The sequence below is a fragment of the Centruroides sculpturatus genome, unplaced genomic scaffold, assembly GCF_000671375.1.
Source record: "Centruroides sculpturatus isolate CEXI.00-Female unplaced genomic scaffold, Cexi_2.0 scaffold202, whole genome shotgun sequence".
NCBI classification, from domain to species: domain Eukaryota; kingdom Metazoa; phylum Arthropoda; class Arachnida; order Scorpiones; family Buthidae; genus Centruroides; species Centruroides sculpturatus.
The window spans coordinates 285,316-310,876 of record NW_019384441.1 but is presented as its reverse complement, the minus strand read 5'-3'; the positions used below and the strand labels follow the sequence as shown (position 1 = coordinate 310,876).

The 25,561-nt window shown below is 27.8% G+C and overlaps 1 protein-coding gene across 1 annotated transcript in view; it reads right to left on the bottom strand.

The window, feature by feature from the left end:
• LOC111620163 (transmembrane protein 165-like) overlaps positions 1-25,561 on the bottom strand; it is a 50,383-nt gene that overhangs the window by 8,810 nt on the left and 16,012 nt on the right. Inside the window, exons 2-6 of the mRNA XM_023362039.1 lie at positions 25,248-25,467; positions 18,059-18,157; positions 17,887-17,963; positions 14,074-14,259; positions 647-752 (exon numbers count right to left, since the gene is read on the bottom strand). Of these exons, the coding sequence (XP_023217807.1) occupies positions 647-752; positions 14,074-14,259; positions 17,887-17,963; positions 18,059-18,157; positions 25,248-25,467 (688 nt within the window). The remainder of the gene's footprint in view (positions 1-646; positions 753-14,073; positions 14,260-17,886; positions 17,964-18,058; positions 18,158-25,247; positions 25,468-25,561) is intronic.

Below are 25,561 nucleotides of genomic sequence, written 5' to 3'. Positions count from 1 at the left end.
ATTAAGCAGCTTTTCATCTTTGATTTAAATTGAAACAATGCAAAGAATGTCTTACTTAAAATAAAAATACTAAGGGGAGAAAAATCTGAAACTTGTAATGTATTTTATAAATATTGATTGAATATCGTCATATTGTTTTGTACATACCCTTAACAAATAGAGGAAGATAAACATGGAAGATATGTACAGTACACGTGGGAAAAAATTTAAGGAAACCAATCTTAAACAATTCATTAGACTATAAAAATAATAGTGAATGCTGAATTAAATCCAANTTTAAATTATACAGTAATTTAAAATAATATTAAATTTTAATTTAAAAAATTCTATTCTATGGAACTAAATACTGATAAAAATGATATGATGGTAATGCTATAAATATTTGCTAATACAAACCCAAAATCTTGCTTAAATTGTAAACAAACTTTTACTGCGTAACTAAAATTTACTTCAATTAATTTTACATTAAATTAAAATATTAAATTCTAAGAAACTAGAAAACTGTCTCACTAAAATTTTAAAAGTAAGTATTTATCATAAAGACAAGTGATGCAATATTTTATATTTATAATAATTGCAAATCACTGCTTCATAGAAAAATTTATGTATATATAAATAAATAAAATGGTGATATGGTATAACAAACCTGATCGCACAGATATTTTCTGAGCAACTATTCGACCTCCAACAACAGCTAATAGTGTACACATTGAATGACCAATTATTGCACCTAGGGTAACTCCATAGGCATCCTAAAAAATAAAGTAAGTTATGTTCTTCAAATGCTTTAATATATTATTAAATAATATCTCATTTCAGAGTATAAATAAAAATTCAAAACACATATTAGAGATGATATTTCTGTGATAAATAATGCTGCAAGATGTATCTTGCATTATTATCTTTGGTATATTTAGTATCTGTAAAAGATAGTATATATTCAAATTAATAAATTAATTATGTCACAAAAGTATCTGGACACATAGAGTTTTTAGTTATAAATCATTTCTCACATGAAATAGGAAAAAAAAAAAACAGATCTGAAATCCTCAGACTTTTTTACACTAGGAAAAAATATATATACAAAAAACATTAATCAAAATGAAATATATAATTTTATTTCAAACTGTGAAAATTTTCACATCACAAAAGTATCCAGACAGAGGAAATAATAAATATAAACAAGTTCTCTTTTGGCATTATCAGAACAAGATTTAATTACTGAGAACAAAATATGAGACTTTCAATGGTATATAACCGTCATATTCAGGTACTGTGACAGTTAGAACACAATAATTCAAAAAACAGAACATATTTTCAATTTGCTCTATGTGTAGAAGCATGGAATACAAATTGAAAATATGTTCATTGTACCATTGAAAATTCTCATATTTTGTTCTCAGTAGTTAAATCTGATAACACCAATAGACAACTTGTTCACTTTCATTTATTTTTACTTAGTAGCATTGCTTATTTTTCTATATCTTCAGAGGAAATAAATAATGAAAAAACAAAATTTTATACCTTTGAAAACGAATTGGACTTCCTTTTTCCCTGATTACAGCATCTAAATGACTAAGCATTGATTCAACCAATTTTTTTGTAATACTTTTGTCTATTAAATTCCAAACTCTGATGATAATGATTTTTAAGATCAGTTTTATTTGTTATTGATTGTTTTGATGGTCTATTCAATATGATTCCATAAATGTTCAACCAGGTTGAGGCTGGACAATGGTGGAGGCCAGAGAACTTTTATACAGTGCACGTTAAGAAACTTACAGATTTCGAAGTATGCTTCAGATTGTTGTCATATAGAAAAACAAACCCTCACCCTAACTTCAATTTCTTACCGCAGTTTCTGAACATTTTCATTTAAAATCTGTTTATACAAATGTTGATTCATTATTCCATCAATGAATTCCAGAGTTCCAGCACCATTTGCAGCCATATAACCCCACACTAGCATTGAACCACTTCCATATTTCACTGTAGGATTCAGGTTTTTCATTTTTAGCTTTTCCAGATTTTCTCCATACTTTTAGGTGACAATCTGAACCAAAACATTGAATTTGGATTCATCCAACCACAAAACTGAGTTCCAAAATGTCATTGGTTTTGTATAAAACTTTTGTAAATTTTTATTTTTTCTGCCAATTTTTTTGGCTGATAAATGGTTTTTTTCATAGCTACACAACTTTTATAACCACTTTTTCTCGAAATTCTTCTCACAGTTTCTGCAATGTTTGTACTCCAAATTCTACAGAAGTTTCAGTAGCAAGCTTAGGAGCACTTATTTTTTCTGCCAATTTTTTTGGCTGATAAATGGTTTTTTTCCATAGCTACACAACTTTTATAACCACTTTTTATTAAAATTCTTCTCACAGTTTCTGCAAATGTCTTTACTCTAAATTTTAAGAAGTCTCAGCAGCAAGCTTAGGAGGACTTATTTGGATTTTTCTTCATTTTCCTAATGATGACATGTTTCTGTCTTGATGTAAATACTTTAGTGTGTCCAGTTTAAGCCTTATTTACTACACTGTTTGTTGTTCTGAATTTCATAATTGTATTTTGTATTGTGAACTTTGGAATGTGAAACTGTTCTGAAAGATTTTGTACAGATTTCCCCTTTTGCCATTCCTTAATGAGTTCTTTCTAAGATTGGTTAACTCTTTTGTCTTCTTTTCTTGTTGTAAACAATGAAAACAATTGAAGTATCAAGCAAATACTTTAACTAACTTGTTGATGCAAACCATTGGAGACATGTTTTTATGCAAATGATCTGAAACTTTCCATCATCTATTTCCTCTGTCTGAATACTTTTGTGATGTGAAAAATTTCACAGTTTGAAATAAAATTATATTTCTCTTTTTGACTAATGTTTTTTGCATATTTAAATATTTTTTTATAGCGTAAAAAAAGACTGATGATTTCAGATCTGTTGTTATTTTTTTCCTATTTAATGTAAGAGTTACAACTAAAAAACTCTTACATCTTATAGGTGTCCCAGATACTTTTGTGATATAGTATACATACATTATTATGAATTTTAACTTTTAAATTTATTAATAATTGCAAAAATTTCTTAACAAAAACATGTTATCATCTATTGTTTATTTCAACCTTAAATGAAGACCTGCATATGTCAAACTCATAATAGACAAATTGTCAAAATCAAATAAATGTATTGTTTGAGTAATTAAAGAAATCATAATTTAACAATAATTTTTAGCTTCACCAGTATTTAATAATATTGTACAGCAATAATACAGTATTTAATATTTATTCAAATGCTAAGGAATAATTTTACAGAATGTCTTTAAAATGGTGTCATGACTAATGGCAAATGTATAGTCTATAGGATGTAGCATAACAATATATATTAATTAAATTATTATTAGACTAAATAATGGATTAATTAATATATTAAAATTTTACATGATCAATAGAATATGATATAGTAAAGCAATCAACAAATATAATGTAAAATCATTTGTGTTTAGGTTGTCCTGTCTTTTATAATCATGTTTAATATCTACTTAGTAGTAATTTTATGATACATTTGTTATTTGTTTACTATAATGTCAAGCTCTATTGATTATATAACAGTTTAACATATTAATTAATTTATCAATTTGTATATTAATAATTTAATTAATACATATTGTTATATGTTATATTCTAAAGGCTGGCCATTCATTGTTAGTTTCATTATCTAAGCAGTAACTTTAATATATTCTGTAAATTGTTCAGTTTCAATTAAACAAAAGTCAAATGATGTATTTGAGAACAAAACTTTAAAAATATTTATCAGATTTTAGAATGATATACATACATATATTTTTCTCAATCTTCCACAATCCTTTAAAGTTGATAATTATAATACATTCAATAATATATTAACAAACTTAGTTTTTTTAATTGATAAAATCACTTTTTTCTTTAGAACAATTAAGGCTTCTTCAGTCTAAAATAAAATATATTTAAAATTCTTTTCCAACAATGAGTCCAATTTATAAACACATTCAAATACAATATTTTAAACAAACCACAGTAAATAATTATTTAAAAAACAGTAAAAATAATTTTAAAGCAGTGTATGATTTTCTTCATTATATTACTTTTCATAAATTTATGTAAACTTTAAATTCACTCTTACATTTAAGTTTTGCTAATTTAATTTTCATATTTTAGAAAAGTTGCAAAATCCAATCAACTCACCATTTTTGAAATTGTCTGAAATATGAAAGTATTTGTTAAATTAGCAAAACTAAAATGTAAGAGTGAATTTAAAGTTTACATAAATTTGTGAAAAGTAATACAATGAAGAAATTACATAGTAAACAACAACTAAATATATTCCTATAATTATATCTAAATTAATTAATAGTTCTAGAAACAAAGATCAGATGAAGCTCTGGGTAGCATAACTGGCAATGCATCTGCATGAGAGAGTTGCAGCAGCAGGAGTTGTAGTTTCAAGTCTCATCTGGCTAATTTTTTTTCCAGAATAATATTCTAAATTTAAATTAGTTTAAACTAATTTAATTCTAATCCAGTAAGAATTTTTCAGAGTTAGAACTGAACAAAAGAAATATAAAATATAAGATCCATAAACCTCACACTGTTCAGCAAGAACTAAATAGCATTTTTCAAATATTTTCAGCCTACCTTAAAGGCCTTCCTCAGGAACAAATGAAATAAAATGTTCAATGAATTGTGAAATAGGAAATTTAATTTTAGATCAAATACAAATTTAAACTGATTGTGTTAAGCAAAGAAATGTAATGATTGAATAACCACCTTACAATTTTTAATTCTAATTATTCTAATAATTACATTCATCAAGAGATGTAGCTTAATCACCTATCTGGTTTGTTATCTAATTAGTTATTAGTCTGAATATAGCCTGAATGATAATCCAGATCATTTGGGAATGAAGAAATTTGCAATGTTAAAATGAAAACTTCTTTATTCTCAAATGTTTATTTTTACTGTTTTAAATAATTATTACTTATCATAATTTGTTATATTTTAAAATATTTTATTTGAATTTAAAAAAAAATCAAACTCACTGTTTAAAAACAATTTGAAATACAAGGTGGTTTCAATAAATAATGCCTTTTATTTTTTAAGCAAAAGTTTTAATGTATATGGAAAATACAGAATATACAAAATAAAACACGTGGATTAGGCTACTTCTTGACATAGGAACCATTCAAGTTCAAACACTTGTACCAACTTGAAGATGCCTGCATTATAGAACGCTGATTCTGGCCATACAACCATCCACGAACAGACGATTTAACCTCCTCATTAGAATGGAACCTCTCTCCAGCCTGGAATTTCTTCAAAGGACCCAACAGGAAATTGCTTGGTGCCAAATCAGGACTGTAAGGGGGTGATACAGAATTTCCCATCCAAAGGATGCAATGAGTCACAGACTTTCTTTGATGAAAGTCTGTGTTAGCTGGTATTATCATGAAAAAGTCGAATGTTGCGTGCTTGCAAGTGTGATCTCTTGTCACAGATAGCTTGTTGCAGGCACTTTAGAGTTTTGCTGGACAATCACACACCAATGACCATTTTTAAACATTTTGCACCATCGACAGACATTTGAATAGTCCATGCAATTGTCACCGTACACCATTTGCATTTCCGTATAAATCTGTCCACATTTCTTGCCCCTATGCCTAAAGAAAACATAACACTTCACTGCTCTTGGAACATGGACGATGATAGCATGCACACCATTTTCTTTCCATTTGTCAGAAATGTTCAACAGTAGCACAAGCATTCCTATCGTGCAATAATGTTGCCAGAAATTCAAACTTTATTTACTACATTCCTGTTTTTGCATACACATTAAAATTAAAACATTTGTTTAAAAAAATAAAAGCCGTTACTTATTGAAACACCCTCGTATATAATAGAATCTATTTATTGCAATTACTTTAGATTCATTTGTATTGATAATAATAAGCAGGATAATTATATAAGAATACATTAATGGAAATTCCGATTTTACTGACTCACAACATTAAAAGGACATTTAAAAGCAATTCAAAAATGTATAAATTAAATAATTATAATTATTATTATTTAATAGTAATTCATCTAATATTGTTTGCTGTTGTTTTTTTGTAATATTATTTTTAACTAGAAAGTAATTGAAGTAAGAATGTTAGAAACTTAAGTACTGTACTATAAACAAATAACAAAACAATTTAAATTTAATGTTTAAAGCACTAGTGAAGATAACAATTGCATATTATCAGCAACAGGATGAAGCTGATAGCACAAAAAAATCTTAAAAATGTGTATTTATCTGAACATAAAGAAAACTATAACAAACTGTGACTACAATAAGTAGTTTTATAAGTATGCATTTTATCTCATGTATGATAATTCTGGTAACATTAAGACAACTGAACAATTTCCATGATTATAATAGTGAATTCTACTATCAAGAGAATATCCCAAAAGTTACAAGAAATTGTAGTTATCATTTGAAAATCTAAAAACTAACAAAAAAAAAAATCCAGCAATGAGTTGCATGACTTTCCTGGATATTATGAGATCTCATTTAAAAAATAACTTTTATAATTTTAATTACAATATTGACATTCGACCCCTATATAACACCGTTGAATATTCCGTTTTATATAAATTCCATGTTGTACGAGTCACTTAGATTTTACAAATACGTGTGCCGGGCTGTGAATGGCTCACATATTTGTAAAATCTAAGTGACTCGTACAACATGAAATTCATATAAAACGGAATAATCAACAGTGTTATGGGGGGATCGACTGTAATTTAATAAAATTGTGTGTGGCACCACCTGTTATGAGATTTTGTTATAAAAATACTTTTATATTTTCAATTACTATAAAATGGCAAAAAGATTAATTTTAAGGGTAGGGATGGATTTTATGAAAAAGTATATTAATGTTAATAACGGCTAAAAATAGTCATAATCCTATCCTACTGGCTATACGCATAACCCCATTATCTCCTCACCCTTCAACCTTTAATGACCAAAATTTAATAGCATCAATCACCCTAATAAACAAACTCTCCCCGTAAAATTTCAGAAATTTTTGACAAAAAGCACAGGAGTTATTAAGTTTCAAACGGTAAATAAAATTGTGCCCCCCACACAAACATCCATCCATCCATACAGAAATTATCCTCAAATTTTTTTGCATTTTTCACCATTTCAAGGTGTCCTAAGATCAAAAATGTAAAAGTCTGGGAGGTGATTTTTTCCAGATCATCATACTTTCCCTCTGTTATAACAGCTGGGAAAATAAAAATTGAACTAATGATCTATTCTTATAAAACAAAAGTTGTAATAACCGTCGATGGTTAAGTAGTTAGATTATATATGCTGGAAGAGGAGATTGGATCGGAGGTCCGGGTAGCGTAACTGGCAACGCATCTGCACGGTAAGCAGGAGTTGTGGGTTCGAGTCCCGCTCCGGGCCGATTTTTTCTCCCAGCGGTTCCAAATTATTTAAATTAATTAAAATTATTTATAATTATTAATATTAATAAGAGATGGCGCCTAACGCTTACCTCTAGTACCAAATTGATTACGTAATTTATTTAATAATTAGCATAAAACTAGCCCGATAGATTTTCGGCAGTCTGTTGGTTGTAGCTATAAAACAAAAGATTACTGAAACTAACTCCTTAAAAATAAATTAAAATACAACAAACTTTTTAACAGAGAGAGAGTTCAAATTTACTATCATTTAATGGATTATTATTAACTTAGTAACAAAATTTAAAATACAAAATTCTTTAAATATTATGTCAATATTAACTGAAGCAAAAGATTACACAAATATATTCATGTAAAGGCAACACTTTTCTAATATTTGTTATTTTTTCAGCTGCAATTACCACCAAGAATTATTTAATATTTTCATTACTGATCACTTTTATTTACTTATTTGTTTTTAAAATATTACTACTATGTCATTAGCAGTAAAAAAGTGTTTTCTACTAAATGTAGTTTAAACTTTAAACAAAAATTGGAAATACTGCAGACACACTAAAAAAGTTCAAAAAAACTATAAAAGCAAAATAAAGCTTAGTTCACACTGAGCGAATAGTGAAAGCGAATGTGAAAAGCGAAAAGCGATTTTTATTCGCTTAGTGAAATTGACCCTACAACCAAAAGTGAAAAGCGATTGCAAATTTTAAGCAGCCAATTATTTGCAAGCAAGTGAAAACGTCATCTCGAAAAACAAAATGGTTGCTTCTGATATTCTGTTGTTAAACACATTTGTTTATTTATTGAGAAAGAAAAATAAGTCAAAAAGAAAACGATGTTGAGTGAGAGAAATATTAAAATCTGTAATTATAACATGTAATCTATTGTGTGAGAAAGTTTCTGTAGCCATCTTGAAAACAACAAGAACCACGTGACAACTAGCGAGAATACCATTGATGTGAAATTTTTTCGCTAGTGAAAAAGCTCGACAGTTCCAAACTTCAAAGCGATTTGCGAAATGGTAAAATTTGCCAGAAACAACATCATGTCTGACGTGTTATTCATTCTGTTTTTCGCTTTTGCTAGCAAATCGTGCTCAGTGTGAACTAAGCTTAAGGCAAGCAGTTTTCAATTCTTAACTTTTTAAAGAAGAGTTGTGATGCTTCTCAACTATTTTTGTATTTTGCAGGCATGAAATAAAGCTGCAAAACATTTAAATTGTTAAAAGTCATGGCACATTATGGAGCATTCACAATGACTTGCAGATCAGCATGTCAGGACACCAGGCATAGTTGACAAGTATCATGACACCATGACTCATTTTTGAGGTAATCTTGAAAAATGTTCCTGATTGATATCATTGAAAACAATGTCAGAGTGGAAAATTGTCATCTTACATAGGAAATTGTGTGAAAAAAATTTATACACATGAATATATGTGGCAAATTTTCACAGCAGTTTTTTGAGCCTGTAATAAACAGAAAGAACTTTTTGACTGAAATTTTCACACAGTCAGATAGCATGTATCATAAGGATATCTTGAAAGCACAGCTATGCAAGTCAATTTGGGGAAAGATTACTACAAAAAACTAGTAGGTGTGGAAAATCACTATTACTGCATACAGTCATGGATTTATTTTAGTATGTTTTATGAAACAACATTTTCAAATTATACACTGTAGTTAGATTTATTTTTCATGTATTATTATTCTGATATTTAAATTGTATATTTGCAATACTGGCTTTATCCATATTTCCTCCAAAGTCAACTAATGCTGGTAAATTAAGCTAAAAAATATGTTCTTTTGTGTGGTGAGATCACATTTATCCAAAACAGAATAGATCCAACTTAATTATGTGATTATATGTATGGATATTTTACAAAATCAGTTACATCTATTGTCAAGACTGTTTCAATAATGGCTACATTCAAGATATTGTACAGCAAAACCTATAAATTTGGACATTCCTGTATCTTGAATACTTTCACATGGAATCAGACAAATCCCCTAAATTTTTGTATGTATATGATACCTAGGATCTTATGAATCAAATTAGAAATTTAGGTACATTCAGCAGGCCACAAATGTACTTCATCTAAATATATGCTTTTAAAAAGTTCAAAATTTGTATATCAAATTTTAATAATGAATATATATAAAAAATACAGTATACAAAAAATACTGTATTATTGATAATAAATAAAGAAATTATACTCACACAAAATAAAAATAAATTTAATGTGATTTTTGACATTGCCTTTCTTTTATAATATTGTTAATATCTGCTTTTATGGTACCAGTCTTAATTCTAAGAATGTTAGTTAAATGGGAAGCTATTTCTTTCAGCCGTTTTGATTTTTTTCATGAACGAAAAGAACTGTTTACAATGTATGTTATACATGTGGGAATGTACCGTTTTTGAAATAAAACAGTTTTCTAGCACTAATTATGTCATTATGATATCAAAGTATATCCAGTGAAACGAAAATTTTTATGACATACTTTACCAAAATAAATGAAAAGGTACTTTAAAAAATTCAGAGAGCAGTTGGCCACATAAAAATATTAAGTGGGCTGCAGTGTGGCTGGACATCCCTCTCTTATCAGTTAAAAGACGATAAAGAAACTAATGACAAATACCCTTTTTATGGAAATTTAACATTTTCTGGTCAAGATATGGGAATGACCTCTGATCTGGAAATATACTTGTAATTTCTTGTAACTTTTCATTTAAATGTGTCTGCTTACATTTCCTACAGTGATGTCCTTTTGTAAGTAGCATACTTCTAGCTTCATCTATTGACAAAATTTTAAAATCAATATCACAATTTTGCAACTTTTATTGAATTTTTTTAAGAACAAAAGGTTTTCCCATCACTTTTTTTGTTGTTGAAATTATTACTTTTATTGTGAAAATCCAAGGTTAATAATTTAATTTTATTAACAGATATAACAAAATATTGTTATAATTATTTGATAAATTTTTACTTGTTTTTTATAAAATGTACAAAGTTGGAAATGAAAACTTTCTTTCTGTTGGAGAAAGATGGCACAGTTCCTTCAAAACTGATAGTTTAACATGAGATTTTACATGACATATCCACTGAACTACCCAACATCCATCATCACATGTTGGAAGAGGGTTTATTTGACAATTCTAATTGGAGGAGGTTTTTGTTTAAAAGGGACAGGTCACCCCTAAACAGCTCTCTGCTCTTCTCTAATTTTTTGTTAATAAATTTATAATTTATTTAATTAAAAAGAAACTCTCCTAGATTTTCTTTTGACAAACTCCCTCAGCTTATCTGTGTTCCCTCCTAAATTCCAGAAGTTAGCTACAGAAATCCATTTGCATCTTAGCCTACATAATTGACTAAGTTGTGTCAGGAATCCTGATTGAAAGATTCATTTAATCTTTCAAAAAAATAAATGACCATCAAAAACGCGTGACGGGGTTAACTGGAACCCCAGAAATTTGCATTATTAAATAATTTAATGATGTGTTCTTTTAAAATGTAAATACAAATAAGTAAATAAGTATAAACATCAAATTATTGTGGATTAATGGACTTTTTTATAGTACATAAATTTGCACATTTATAAAAATGGCATATAAACAAAACCAAAACTAAAATTTTGTTGCACATATCCTCATATATCTTTGTCAAAGAACAGAAAACACCAAATAGANTAAAACAGTATAAACATCAAATTATTGTGGATTAATGGACTTTTTTATAGTACATAAATTTGCACATTTATAAAAATGGCATATAAACAAAACCAAAACTAAAATTTTGTTGCACATATCCTCATATATCTTTGTCAAAGAACAGAAAACACCAAATAGAATGAAAATAAACAATTATTGAATTAGAATTAAGTGCCCATTTTTCAAATGATACAATTATAAATAAAGGCTAAAAAAATTGGTTTTTGCATGTGTTGTATACATTATATTTATATTATGAACAATCAAATCTTTAAAAACAAATACTTATTATATATCAAATTAAATGTGAATAAACAAAGTTTAATATAGGCTAGTTATAAAAATCATACAAATTCATTTTAAAAAAGATCAACAAAGGTCAGTCCTCAGCAACATGACACCTAATGTGTAAGACCTAAAAAAGCATTAAGGTGATTTTCCTCATTCCTGACCATCAATAGCCTTAAGCATCATTTCTTCCTAAAGATCAAGGTTGCAATATTTGACTACTTCAGTATCCATTTTTGCAACCAATAATTAAGTTGGTAACTTGCTATAAATTTGATTAAGTTTTTTTAGCTTTGAAGAGAAAATTAATGGTCTTTGTTTGTCATTAGTTGGCAATCAGTGTTTTAACACGTTTCTGAAACTTCATTAGTCATATAATGTAAATTATTTATAAAAGTTTTTAAATTTTTGTCTCCTCTCTATGGGCAATAACAGGGTCTTTTATCAAGCCTACAGTGGATTCAGTCAGGTCTACACTGGGATGGCTGGGTAGTGAGAGGCAGGTCTTACATATCCAGAACATACCTCTCCCCAAAAAATCCTTGCATTTGTCAATCTGTCTGAATTTGATTTTGTGTTCTCCAGAGCAGTAGGCTGATGGCTAATAGTCACATGAAGGTTGGATGGCTAACTATCCAACCTTTATGTGACTATTGCCCACCCGGTGACTATGTGGATAAAATCACCAAACACTGGACTAACCGATTCAAGTATTCACTCCTCACTAACAGGCAGCCATTGGAGTTTAGTGGGTTTCTTCACATGTCTAACCTCTAAGTAGAGGCCAATTTTCCATAGAAGGTCTTTCTGGGGAAGCATTGCTCTTGGTAAATTGCACATGTGTTGCATTGTCATATCCCATTAAAATCAATTGTGTGACTATTAGTTTTTCTCAAAGTACAGTATAATGATTTAAAAGTGTGTTAAAGCTGAAGCAATATTAAATGATTGTGTTCATGTTTAAAATATTAACACTGTACAGTACATGAAGAAAAATCAACAAGTTGATAATTTTATTCACTCAACACATATACATATTTTGCTTGATANAATGAGGAGGAGATGGTGTTTGCTGTTGAAGTGTGGAACAGTAAAAGCTAAAAGAAATCCATGAGTTTTTTCTGTTGAAGATTGTTTGAAAAAGTAGAAAATATATTTTGGTACCAAAAGAGTAAAAAAAGGAGCCAAACTTGGTGCAAAGTTGCCAAGCTTGGCATCACTGTATGCACTCCTCAATATGTAAACTAGCACATTTCCATACTGCATCCATTTAAAGAAGTGGGCATCCTTAAACTTTAATCCCAATTTTCTGGGTACAGCAGAATGATCTACTAAAACCAGAAGTTTGAATTGCTCTACAACTATTATGGGCCTCTAAGTTTTTCCAGGCCAAGGAAGAATCCCCATCTCCTCCCACTCAATAACCCTGGGTGTTTGATATCTTTATCAATTTTAAAACACCTGATAAAGTTATGAAATCTTGCTTAATGACATTAAATTCCTTCCCAATAAAAGGTTTATTTTAACAAAATTAAGAAAGAAGTTCTGATCAAAGACAAAGTAGTATACCAAACAGAAATTGAAGTTCCAAAGAGTTTGATGAAAAGGGAAAACATACATTTGACAGCGACACAAAGTAAGAGGTTACAAGAAGAGAAGCAAAGAGTTATAGACACGATTCTGAAAAGCATTAGGAATCAAAATGACAAGACATTGATTTCCTAAAATATTACAAAAATGCAATAAATGATAATCAGTCTGTTGTATGAATTTTCTGCAGTTAACACTTGCAAAATCCCTGTAAGAGCAAAACCTATCATTTAAATGAAATCTTCATCATGCAATGTTTTGTATTGAGTTTTGTACTTTTATTTACTTTTATTTCATTTTTTGTATGTTGTTATTGTTATGCTAACTAATAAATATTTAAAACAAAGCATTGTTGTCAACAAGTCATCTAAGTTTGTTTCAAAACTGACCACATCCAAACTTGAAGTCCTTATAATAAATATATTATCTGTATTGGATTTCCAAATTTATGGCTACAGTCATATTGAAAGTAATATGTACACATACTTACAAGTATATGCTATTAAAAATATCTCTTTTCTTAAGGATTGGTCTATTTTGTAAATTTACTTAAAATGGATGTAGTTGGTATTGTAAATAGATTATTTATTTAATTCTGATATCTTATCATATCCACAGATAGGAACTTATTGATAATTTAACAATAAACAGTGATAATAAATGAAATCATATCTAGATTATATCAATATAAATAAAATAATATAACATTATGTAATTATCAATGGTTAACAGTAAAAACCAGTATGTTTTTTAAACATATTAATTTCTCAAATATTTTCTGAAATTAAAGATTGTACTATATATATTTAAATAATTTTGAACTTCTAGTTTTTAAATTAAAGGGAAGAAAGGATATACATAATAAAGTGAAAAGAATAAACAAATTTTTCTAAAATAACATTTAAAAAGCAATGTCAAGCATAAATTTACATAGAGTGTTTTTTTATTTATCTTATCTTATTTTAAATAATAAATTACCTCTCTTGCTGCAAGTATAATTGTTGTAAGCTGAGATCTGTCACCCCATTCAGCCAAAAACGTCATTGTAAAGGATTCAAGATAAATTCTTGATACAAATACCATTAGTTTTCTTTTAAAAGTCTTTATTCTTGTAGGAGTCACAATTCCAGTTTCTATATCACTTCCAGTTGGATCATTCTCATACTATAAATTAGGAACATCTATTAAAAAATTCATTCAAACACAAATGTGAAAATCATAAAATTATCCACAATGCAATATGTTGGAAATAGTAATAAGAAATTATTTAATAAAATTAAGTCTTTAAATTAAGGAAAAATATCAATTATTTAATATTAGTTTGGTAAATATACTATAATAGTATAAGTACAAGCTGCATTTTTTTTGGTCTAAATTTAGTGATTATAAAATTAAACTGAGATTTGTAGTTGATGTTTGTTTTGTCAAGACTACTCTCACTATATATTATGACATAAATTAAAAAAACAGTTCTTTTCATTTAAAGCTATTGATTATTTCATAATTTCTATAACTATATATTATTTTTATAATTGTTTAATATGTCTATATATAATTTATTCCAATACTAAACTCCTATTAATATCAATGGGAAATTTATCTAATAAATAAAAGAAAAATTTTTATTTGTGTGTGGCAGCATTCTATATGTGCAGGTTATGTTGAATTTCATCTTTTCTCTCCACTTTTTCAGGAAATTTATGTTTCATTTTATGTATATACTTTCCTATGAATCCATTCCATCATATTTTACAGAAAAGACTTGCTAAAACCTACAAATTTCTTTCAGGTGCAATAAAAGTTTATGTTAGTAAATGAATCTGTAATATCACCAAAAATCATGTTCTAAATAATTATGTGCAAAGGCTAAAATCAATTATGCTTCATTACTATTTGATCAGTGTCTCTTCATCTGAATATCAGTACAGTCAACTTGTGTTAATACGAATTGCTAGGGAAATAATAGTTAGTTCACTTTATTGAAAATTCATATTAATGGTTTTCAAGATCAAGGTCAAGACTAAAATTTATGCAATTAAGACTTAATAAATAATCAATATCACTAAATTATAATATTTTGAATTAATTTACTAAATAAAATTTATTTTATTTAGTATATTAATTCAAAATATTAATTAATTCAGTTTTTTAAATTAAATTAATTCATTTATTTAGTAAATTAATTAAGAATTTATTTAGTAAACAAATTAATGCTCTAAATTATTTTCAAATCAAACAAAATGAGGAGGAGATGGTGTTTGCTGTTGAAGTGTGGAACAGTAAAAGCTAAAAGAAATCCATGAGTTTTTTCTGTTGAAGATTGTTTGAAAAAGTAGAAAATATATTTTGGTACCAAAAGAGTAAAAAAAGGAGCCAAACTTGGTGCAAAGTTGCCAAGCTTGGCATCACTGTATGCACTCCTCAATATGTAAACTAGCACATTTCCATACTGCATCCATTTAAAGAAGTGGGCATCCTTAAACTTTAATCCCAATTTTCTGGGTACAGCAGAATGATCTACTAAAACCAGAAGTTTGAATTGCTCTACAACTGGAGGTCAAACCAATCTTACTAGGAGGAGAAAGTCTGGAATTAAAATTCTTCAGGACTAAAAATTCTATCCAACAGTTGTGGAAAAATGGTACATTGAGAAACAACTGGTGTGGATTTAATTTCCATAGTTTAAATAGGATTTGTTCAGGGACCACAGAAGTTGAATGATATTCCAGAAACAATAGATCAAGATTTCACTGTATATTATATAAAAAAATTTTACATATAACTTTTCAAAATTGTTTATAATATCAAATAATTCAAATTATTTCAATCATTAATTAATACTATTAATAAAATATTGTTAGTAAATAGTTGATAAATTTATACTAAATGAAGAACTGACTAAATCAATACCTGCACTTGATCTTAAAAATTGTTTGTGAAAATCATTTTTTGTTTGAATTAAAACTAATTTTTGAATTAGTTTTAATTCAAAAATTACTATATTATCTACTGTTATGTTATTTATTTTAATATTTATTTGACTTAATGTTATTGAAATAAATTAAAATTATTTTAAACTAATTTAATTACATTATTAAATACTTCTAAACAATTTTTAAAACAATCTTCTATAAAATAAAACTGAACTATTAATATAAACATATGTTATGGTATTTTGAATAAACTGATATTTCTACAAATAATTAAAATATTCATTCAAAGTTTTTAATAAAAAGTAAATATAATATTTTTACATGAAACTATTAAACCTGTCTCAGGCTTTAAGAAAAAGTGCTAAATCATTGGTTACTAAAAAAACAAGCAATAAAATTAAAAATACAACTTTTAAGATGATGTGTGCAACAAATATTTCCAAATTATGTAACTATAATATGTAAATTTTAGTATAATCATAAGCTATAAATCATGTCAGTCTTCTAAATAATATTGAGGTTTTACTTTCAAAAAAGATAAGACTTACAACTCATTAAAAAACTCAACTCATTTGAACAGAGAATAAACATGCCAATTTTATGACATGTAAGTTCATAACTGACTGAATTTTCAGGGATGTAACCATGCTGAGTGGTGTTTCTACCCAGTGTGGTTATATCCCTGAATGCTTTTCAAAGAGTTTAAAAATAAACACACTACAAAAAAAAAAAAAATAGCACTATCAGTTGATCCCAGAATAAAGCAGAAAAACAAGCACATCAGACTCATATACTAGACTATGTGAACAGCCACAAGATAAGGAAAAATAAAATGTAATACTTTTTTATATTGGGCATTGTCATGTGTATTAATGGTTTGCATATGACATATTGGTATGTCATATTCACAATGTATTGATATAATAGTCATTGATAACAAAGTATTGCATTTTTATGATACTTTTACTCACTTAAGTCTATGAAAGCCATGAGTCATGCAGATGATCTACACTCAGAAGTTTTTGAGCTAAATCCCTGATTATTATATTTTAAATTTACTGAATTTGGAAAAAGTGCAGCCTATATTCAAATTAATAAGACAAATTTATTAAATATTATACAATTTCTTATTCTAAATTCCTTATGCACTATTTGACACATTTAAAAGTATCAAAGCCAGAAGTGAGTGAAATTAACAAATAACCATACCTTTACACTTTTCTAGCACAGTTTTTCTTTCAACAAACTTTTTGGCTTTCTTTACAAGCCTAGAGTCAAAAATTTGAAACTTCAGCATTTTAAATTAGAATGTTAACAGGTGCAATGACATATGTCCAATAAATTTTAAAATATGGAATGATCAGGCTTCATGGAACAGGGTATTCTCAAACCCCATGACTTATGCAATGGCTCCAACTTTGATATAATATTTGTATCATCTTCTATGCAAATTTATAGGTTGTGGGTACCTTGTTAAATTTTCCTTTTCAGGTTCTCATGAAATGATTTCCAGGCAGCTGATTTATGGATTCATAATCATTGTAATTAATGCAAATTTCTTTTAAACAGGCTTTATAAGTCTCCAGTGTTTCTAAACTTTTAAAGTAGTGCTCATTGAAGGACTCCATGCTCATCTAAACATCTGCAGTAGGCTTATAAAGAAAGACAGATTTTGTTTGATAAGAGAAAAAACTGTTCTGGAAAAGTGTTTAAAGGTGTCATTATTAATTTACACATCACTACTATTTTAAAAATTAATTATTTTAAAGATAACTAATAAATTAGGTTAAACAAAACATTTCCAAAACATATTATATGTACATTTTTAAATACAAACTAAAAAATAATCAAACTTTACCTCATTTTCTTGCTTACTAACACTTTTTTGAACTTCTTCATATTCTTCTTGTCCTTCATTTGGAGACATATCATATCCTAAAATGAAATTAAAATTCTCTTGTAAAAAAATTTTCAAAACTAATTTCTTATATTATTGTAATATTTAAATATATTTAATGTTAAAACATTACCTTCTTTCAGCATTTTTAAGCCAAAAATTACAAAAAGTACAGTAGATATATAATGGGTATACATTCTTGGAATAACTGTTATTGCAAAACCAAGACAAGCTACAAAAATAACATTATCATTTTATCATGAAATTTATTAATATTAAGCAAAAATAAAAAATGTATCAAAACAACCAACTTACATAAAAGTAATCAATGAAAATGTTAAGAGTAATAATTTTTTCTTAATTTATTTTCTATGATAACAATAGATAACACAATTATGAAATTCGTTAATATTCATTCAAGTAAGAACAAAATTTTTCGGTTTACATATTTAACAAACATTTCTTTTATTAAATGGAGATTTGAATAATAAGATCCCAGTTGTATCATGCAAAGCCATTATCAAGTAGTATGGCTCTTATTTTAAAATAATTCATCTAATTAATCTTGCTACTTTTCTTTAGTTCTAATGAAATACAGTACTAACTAAGATAATAGAATAGTTACTTTCATCTCATCTATTATCTTAAGTAATGTTCATTAAAAATCTGACACATTTTTCATTACTTTGAATAAATTGTTTTTATAGTAAAATGAAAATCTTTTGTTTTAAAAATAGAAACATTTGGAGTGTTTAAAATCAGAAGCTAAATCAAACTTGGACTGCACCAGAAAAATTTTTATAGAACACTTGAAGAAGGTCCTAGGGTAGATTGAAAATATCAGTGTTACGTTTCTAAAATTAACTGCAAAGCTATACAAGGTTAGTGCGATGTATTTGTATTTATTATCGCTTTGTTCATCAAATGGATTTGAAAATCTTTCTCAGCAAGACTCATGATTAATTATATAAGTGTGTACATATATATGTAATTGAATTCCATCTCAGTTGCAATAATAAAATTAATGTGTAAGGAATAAACAACTGCTAACATTTTTTCATGATCAACATAAGGAATCAAAGAAATCAACAAATTTCAAATATTTAAACATTACACACATTATTACCAGCATAAAAATTTTAATATTAACTAGTACTCTTGGTCTAATTTAGACCATCATGTTCTCTATTATTAAAATAGAATACAATTATAGAGAATCTGGTAGTCTAAATTAGACCAAAAGTACTAGTTAATATTAAAAATTTTATGCTGGTAATAAAATTTTAGTATATAATAACTGTGGCAAATTTTTGAAACATGAATCCCTACCTAATCCATAAATGTGGATTTTGTTAATCTGGGTGTGAACTCTTATTGTACTAACAATGTGTACAACTATGTTTTCTCTACAGAAATGCTTATGTATCTAAAGCAGATGTAAATAAAACAGTCTCCCTAACATGGAGAACAGATGCTGATTAGCAGCCACCCTGTCTGGGTCAGATGCTGCTTGTGAACCACTCTTCTTCATTTCTCCCCATAGAGGTTAATATAATTTCAAATTAAAGAATTGTCCTTAATGAAGTAATCTTTTCACTCTTCATTATTTGCATTTAAAAGATTATAAGCTTAAATATGCAAATACTCATTCTTTTAATTAAATTGTTGATAGTCAATGATATTATTATTATTATGTTGCAAATATCATGCTTAGCTGATACTGATGCCAAGTGCTATGCTGGACTAAAGTCAAGGCATAGCTACCAAAACAAGTGTAACATTAAGCTGTGTTATTGGTATGTGTCAACATCTAGAAACTTCCTAACAATGTGACATGTGTTCAATACTGCAGCTTTCTGTAGTGCAATGTATATGTTTTTATTAAGGTTTAATGTTTTAGACTTTTGTGTAGTGTATGTAGTATAACACCAGTGGAAGAGAGGACAACAGGTACAATAAATATCTTATCTGTCCTCCACATCTGTCTTTATTTCTTGAGCAAGTGGAGTGTATTTGCATTTTTTATGTTATGAGCATTTGGAATGGAGATGTCTATTATACAAGCGATCTTGTTGAATTTGTCAATGAGAGTGATGTCAGGTTTATTGTGATGAATTGTTTTATCTGTAATTATGGCTCTGTTGTAGTATAATTTGTGTGTGTCATTTTCTAATACTGCCTATGGAGTATATTTGTAGTATGATACCTGAATGTTTAATAATCTGCTTCTGTGCACACTCTTGATGTATTATATTTGCTACTTGATTAAGCCTATGTAATAGTCTGTTTGTGCTAAGAGCTTGCAATCAGAGGTTATATGTTGTATTGTTACTAGCAGAACGTGGCATTTTCTGCAAGAGTCATTCTGCCAGAGTGAGGTATCCTTCAGGATATGTTTTCTGTAGTTTTTAGTGTTTATGACCTGATCTTAACCACTCAGCAGTGACCGATGGATATATCCGTCAAGGGCAATCATGTGGCACTGGTGAACAATGGATATCACCAAAAACTACTGCAAAAAAAAAAAATTCACATAAAAAAGGAATTATGTAACAATAAAAGAAGACTTTTCTTTACTAGACATAATTGTTTACAAAATCTTTTTCCAAAACAGTAGTGAGAAAAAAACGTGTGGGAAAATACTTGAAAAATTTCACACGTTTATTCTCCACTACATAGGGATAGAACCATACCTGACTAACCCACTACTGAAAGGTTAAACGGCAACTATAAAACCCTCAGTCTCTCCAAACAGACTGGTTTGACATAGTTATGTCAATATTGTCCTGAGCTAGGTCATAGGCATGCATGCTATGAAGTGCTTTTTGGGTCCATGACTTATTATTATTATTATTAATACAACGCCAGCAGTAATTAATTTTTCATTCAAATATAGTAGGCACCCATATAATGTGGGGGATGCATTCTGCATTGTAGGAAATCACATTATAGGGAACATACTTTATCGACCAATTTATAGAAATTCAAATGTCTCTAAATTTTAACTGTTTTCGCAAAGGGACAAAGATTTCCCAAACATTTTTCCAAAATTATAGAGGAAGGCAATTATATAGCAGAACAAGTCTATAACATTGATAAATTTGATTATTTACAACAAAAAAATTATTTTTTTAAACTGTTGGCTTTACTGTTCATATATAAACTGGTAAGTATACTGTAAGGTCTCTTTTTATGCAGATTATTTTTATGCGATTTTGAAGTTGTTCGGTTTGTATTTCATCCAAAAATTTCTTGGACAAACATACATATAGGCTTGTTTAGGAAGCCTGCATATAGACAGTCTCCAAAAATCGTGGAACGCTCAAAGCTCACTTCATTTGTTCCACTGACAAAACACTTATGGATGTAAAGGACAGCTAGACCTACCTTAATCACTTAAGTTCCTAGCAATTTTTGATATAAATGTAAATAAACATAAAAAATACTTAAAACTGAAAAAAAAAGAAAGAAATGCATTAATTTTGAAGAAAAAGCTTCAAAGTTTAACTTCCTTTGTCTCGCCCTTCTGTGAAATTTAACACCAATGAGTCATTGTTTACACATCTGGATGACCTTGAACACAGCTGGAGTTGGATTTCCCGGGGCATTCTCATAGATGTCGCGGGAGGACAAGGGTTTAAAGTAGGGTGAACACTAGCTGGCCGTATATTTTTAAATATTTTTAAAAAATTTGGAGACTTAAAAAACATTCCAAAAATTCAAAAAAAAATTTCAAAAATGGCTTTAAGGACCGTGTTTTATGTAACGCTATGTAACCTGCCCGAGTTAACTCGGGCGAGGAACTAAAGGGGTTTTAATTAACTCTTCACATCCAGATGTCAGTGATTTGTTTTTAGAGTGAGCTTTTGCAATTCGGGGATTCCCCTTGTACATGATACTATCGACAAGTCGCTATTACATCATTCTGAGTTTCGCATTGAAAGGTATAAACTGTAATTGTTTTGAAATTAAATTTTATATGAATTTCTTTCAGACATTCGAAGTAATTTATTAAGCAGCCTATTTCTTTTAATTTCTGCAAACTTTTTTATGCGGTTTTAAGTTAATTTTAACTCATTGTTTTGGTTTTATGCGATTTTAGAAAATTACGAAACATATCCCTACTTTTTCAAGGCAAGTAAAGTCTTTTTTTTATGCGAATTTTTTATATGCGCTTTTCTGTAGAATGTATCCACTGCATAAAACAAGACCTTACAGTATATTTTTGCTTTTCTAAACAAAAAAATCTGAAACTATGTGAAAACATAAATTTTATCTTATGTGTTATAAAGGACTATTAATTGCACTGTATGAATTCTAGTCACAAAATTTTTGTTATGTTATACAAATTCATGTTATACAGGAGTGTACTGTACTATTCAATGATTAAGTAAGTAATTGTAGAATGAGATATAGCATTACACTATAACATGGATACTTGTTATAGAATGGAACAGACAGTACTAAGAAGTAGAATATCCTTTCTCTAATATACAAAGAGATAAGAAACTAAAAGACAAATATAAAATTTCATAAAACACCAAGACTTTATAAAGCATCAATTAATCTGTCAACTGTAACAGAAAAAGAATCATAACACTGTAAGGGCAATTTTCAATATATGGTTTACTAAAACAGATTGTAGTATAGTATCTCATTCTACAGTACTTATTTAATCATTGAATCAGTATTTTGAACCTGCAGATTCACTTATCTGTGGTTATAAAGTGTAACCTGTTTTGCATCACATGGTCTCATTCACATAAGTTATATGCAGGCATGAGCAGATGCAAAAAATTCTGACAAGTATTGCAGAGCACAATACTTTTCAGAATATTTCTTCTGAGAGATATTACACAATGCAATACCTCTCAGAAATGTGTCCACCACGGAGAGCTGTAGTCTTGTTTTTTTTTTGTATTTTCAACAATGGCAGTGAAGCAAAGTGCAAACATATGTGATTTAACAAGAATTTGTATGAAAAATATAATCATCTTTATCATATTTAAATATACAATAGTAAACTTTCAATTAAAAAAAAAGCAGTTTGATTTTAGTGCAAATTTTTAAGAAAGCTATTGCAATTTTAATACTAAAACGATTAAAATTAACTCTGTGGCTGAATCATAAATCCACCCACAGATGTAATCATAATGTTCAAGTTGTGATCCACTCACAACTTGGACATTATGAATTTTTGTTAAATAAGTGTTTTTGTTAAATAAAAATAACTTTATAAAATATGTATGTTAATATGAAAAGTGTTCTTTGCAAAAACAATGCATTAAATGATGAAATATTATTATTATGGATAGTGAAGAAAATTGACAGGAACATAACTGCATTTTTTTCCATAGGATCATGCTTCAGTAGCCAAGATTGCCATAACTGGAATTTCCCCATGATCATCATCCCTGCAAATAATGAGGACTGACTGTATTTGAATTTTAATTAATGCATTATTATTATTGTCATGTTTCATTTTTTTTTGTGAAATTTTTGTTCTGCTATGTAACTTTTGCTGAATTCTGTTCTAGAACCTTAAGTTACCTGTTTAAAGCAGCTTACAAAATTCATTGCTTTGAATTTATATATTAGATCATAACGATTTTTACTTTCTTTAATAGATGATAAGTTAAATTATTGAATAATAAAAAATCTGTTTCTTATTCAAGTTAAAGAGATTAAACAACACTATTCTAAACTATAGAATAAACATAACTAAAAACTTAAAGAAAAATTATAAAATAAAAAAGTTATTGCCAAAAAAATTAAAATTCAATAAATTGCAAAGTAAATAAATATAAAAGAATGTAATACTGTTCTTGTTATTAAACTGGTCAATTACTGATATATGGCTGATTTTTGTTTTCACACTTCTAGTCACTGACAGAGACTAACAATTTCATTCAGCAATGTTTTTACAATTAACATATTTTTAAAGAATAGTATAAGCTTGTCCTTTTCATGTGTAAAACTGCATCATTTAAAATTTTTTTATAAATTATTTATGAAGGTCATATAAATTATTGGCATAGTTTTAGTTCATAACAATTTCAAAAATTTTAATTACATTTTATTACATTTAAAAATAATTTTAATTTTATTTATTATTTTAATGACACAAGAGAAGGGAATAACTTTCTTTCTATTCCCAGATTTTGCTAATTTTTATTATATAGTAGACCTGTGACCCATTGGATCACTCACTTAAAATTTATAAAAAATAAAAGATACCATAATAGATAATAGCAGCAATTTATTGATTCATAATGCCTCTGCATATTTATTCTAGAATTTTTTCTAAATTATTCCAGAATTTATTCTATTTGAATGCAACAGTCATTCGATTTGTATTTTTTCCAAAAGAAGGTTGGTAAAATACAGGTGTATATACAGGAAGGGTTTAGAAGAGTATAGAGGACAGATAGGTGGTCATTCTATTTTATATATATAAATAAATTTGAAATAATTACAACTCACATTATCTATCTTTAACTCACACAAAATCCTTAATACCTACTCCAGCACTAGATTCATTAATCAGACAAATGTTTTCAGCCCCATTTAGATGCTTTTGTCTGGTAGTACAGCCCTTCCATCAAACACAAAATAAATTAAAAGCAAAAAGTGTGTTCTAAGGAAACATTCCACTGATCGAGTGACATAAATATTTAAATCAAATGTTTCTGTGTAAATTTTCAAACATAGAATTAAAAAGTGATTTATGAGAACTCTCTCCTTCAGCAAAGTGATGTAAATTTAAAAAGAACATAATCAGCAAGTTTTAAAAAGGGACATCATATAGAATGATTATTAATCACATTGATAACCTTTGCTTAATTCCAATATTGCTTTAAAAATAATAAATGTTTTTGAACAGCTTGACTGTCCTGCTTCAGGTCAGTTATGCGTGTTCCATTTAGAATGCTTGTTCTATAGCATTCTACATTTGAACTGAATTCAAATTTCAAAAATAATAATAATTCTTTTTCTTTAATACAGAATGATGTCACCAGCAAAAAAAAAAAAAAACTTCGATAACTTTGTAATCCATCCTCTGATTTTAACAAAACTTATTTTATTTTGTTTCTATTCTCATTTGGGTATAGGAGTCTTAAAAATGTGAAAGTACTGTATGTATCTTGTAATGTTTTCTCCTGTATTTAATTACAACTAAACACACTATTAGTAGTATATAGATGGATTTTTAGACATTTTAATAAATATTAAAAAGATTTAATTATATGTCTCAAAAAATCAGTTCAATTACACTATACTAAATGAAACTTCCAACAGTATTTTTTGAAAATCAATCATACCTGATAATATGGTCATTATGGTAAGAGCAGACATTGCACCAAGCAAAACAGTAACTCTCGAATATCTCATTGCCATGATAGCTGCAATAAAAAATGTTTTATCTCCAAGTTCAGAAACAATAATTACTGAAAATGATGCTATTAATGCATGAAAAAATCCATTTCCTGGTTTCCAAAACTTCTGAAGAATTGCAGCTGGTCTCTTAAAATCGCCAGCATTCTGAAATAAATTTTAAATATGTTAACATATATTATAAAATATAACTAATCAAATATTCATTTATTTTGTTACTAAATTATAAGACTAAATTAAA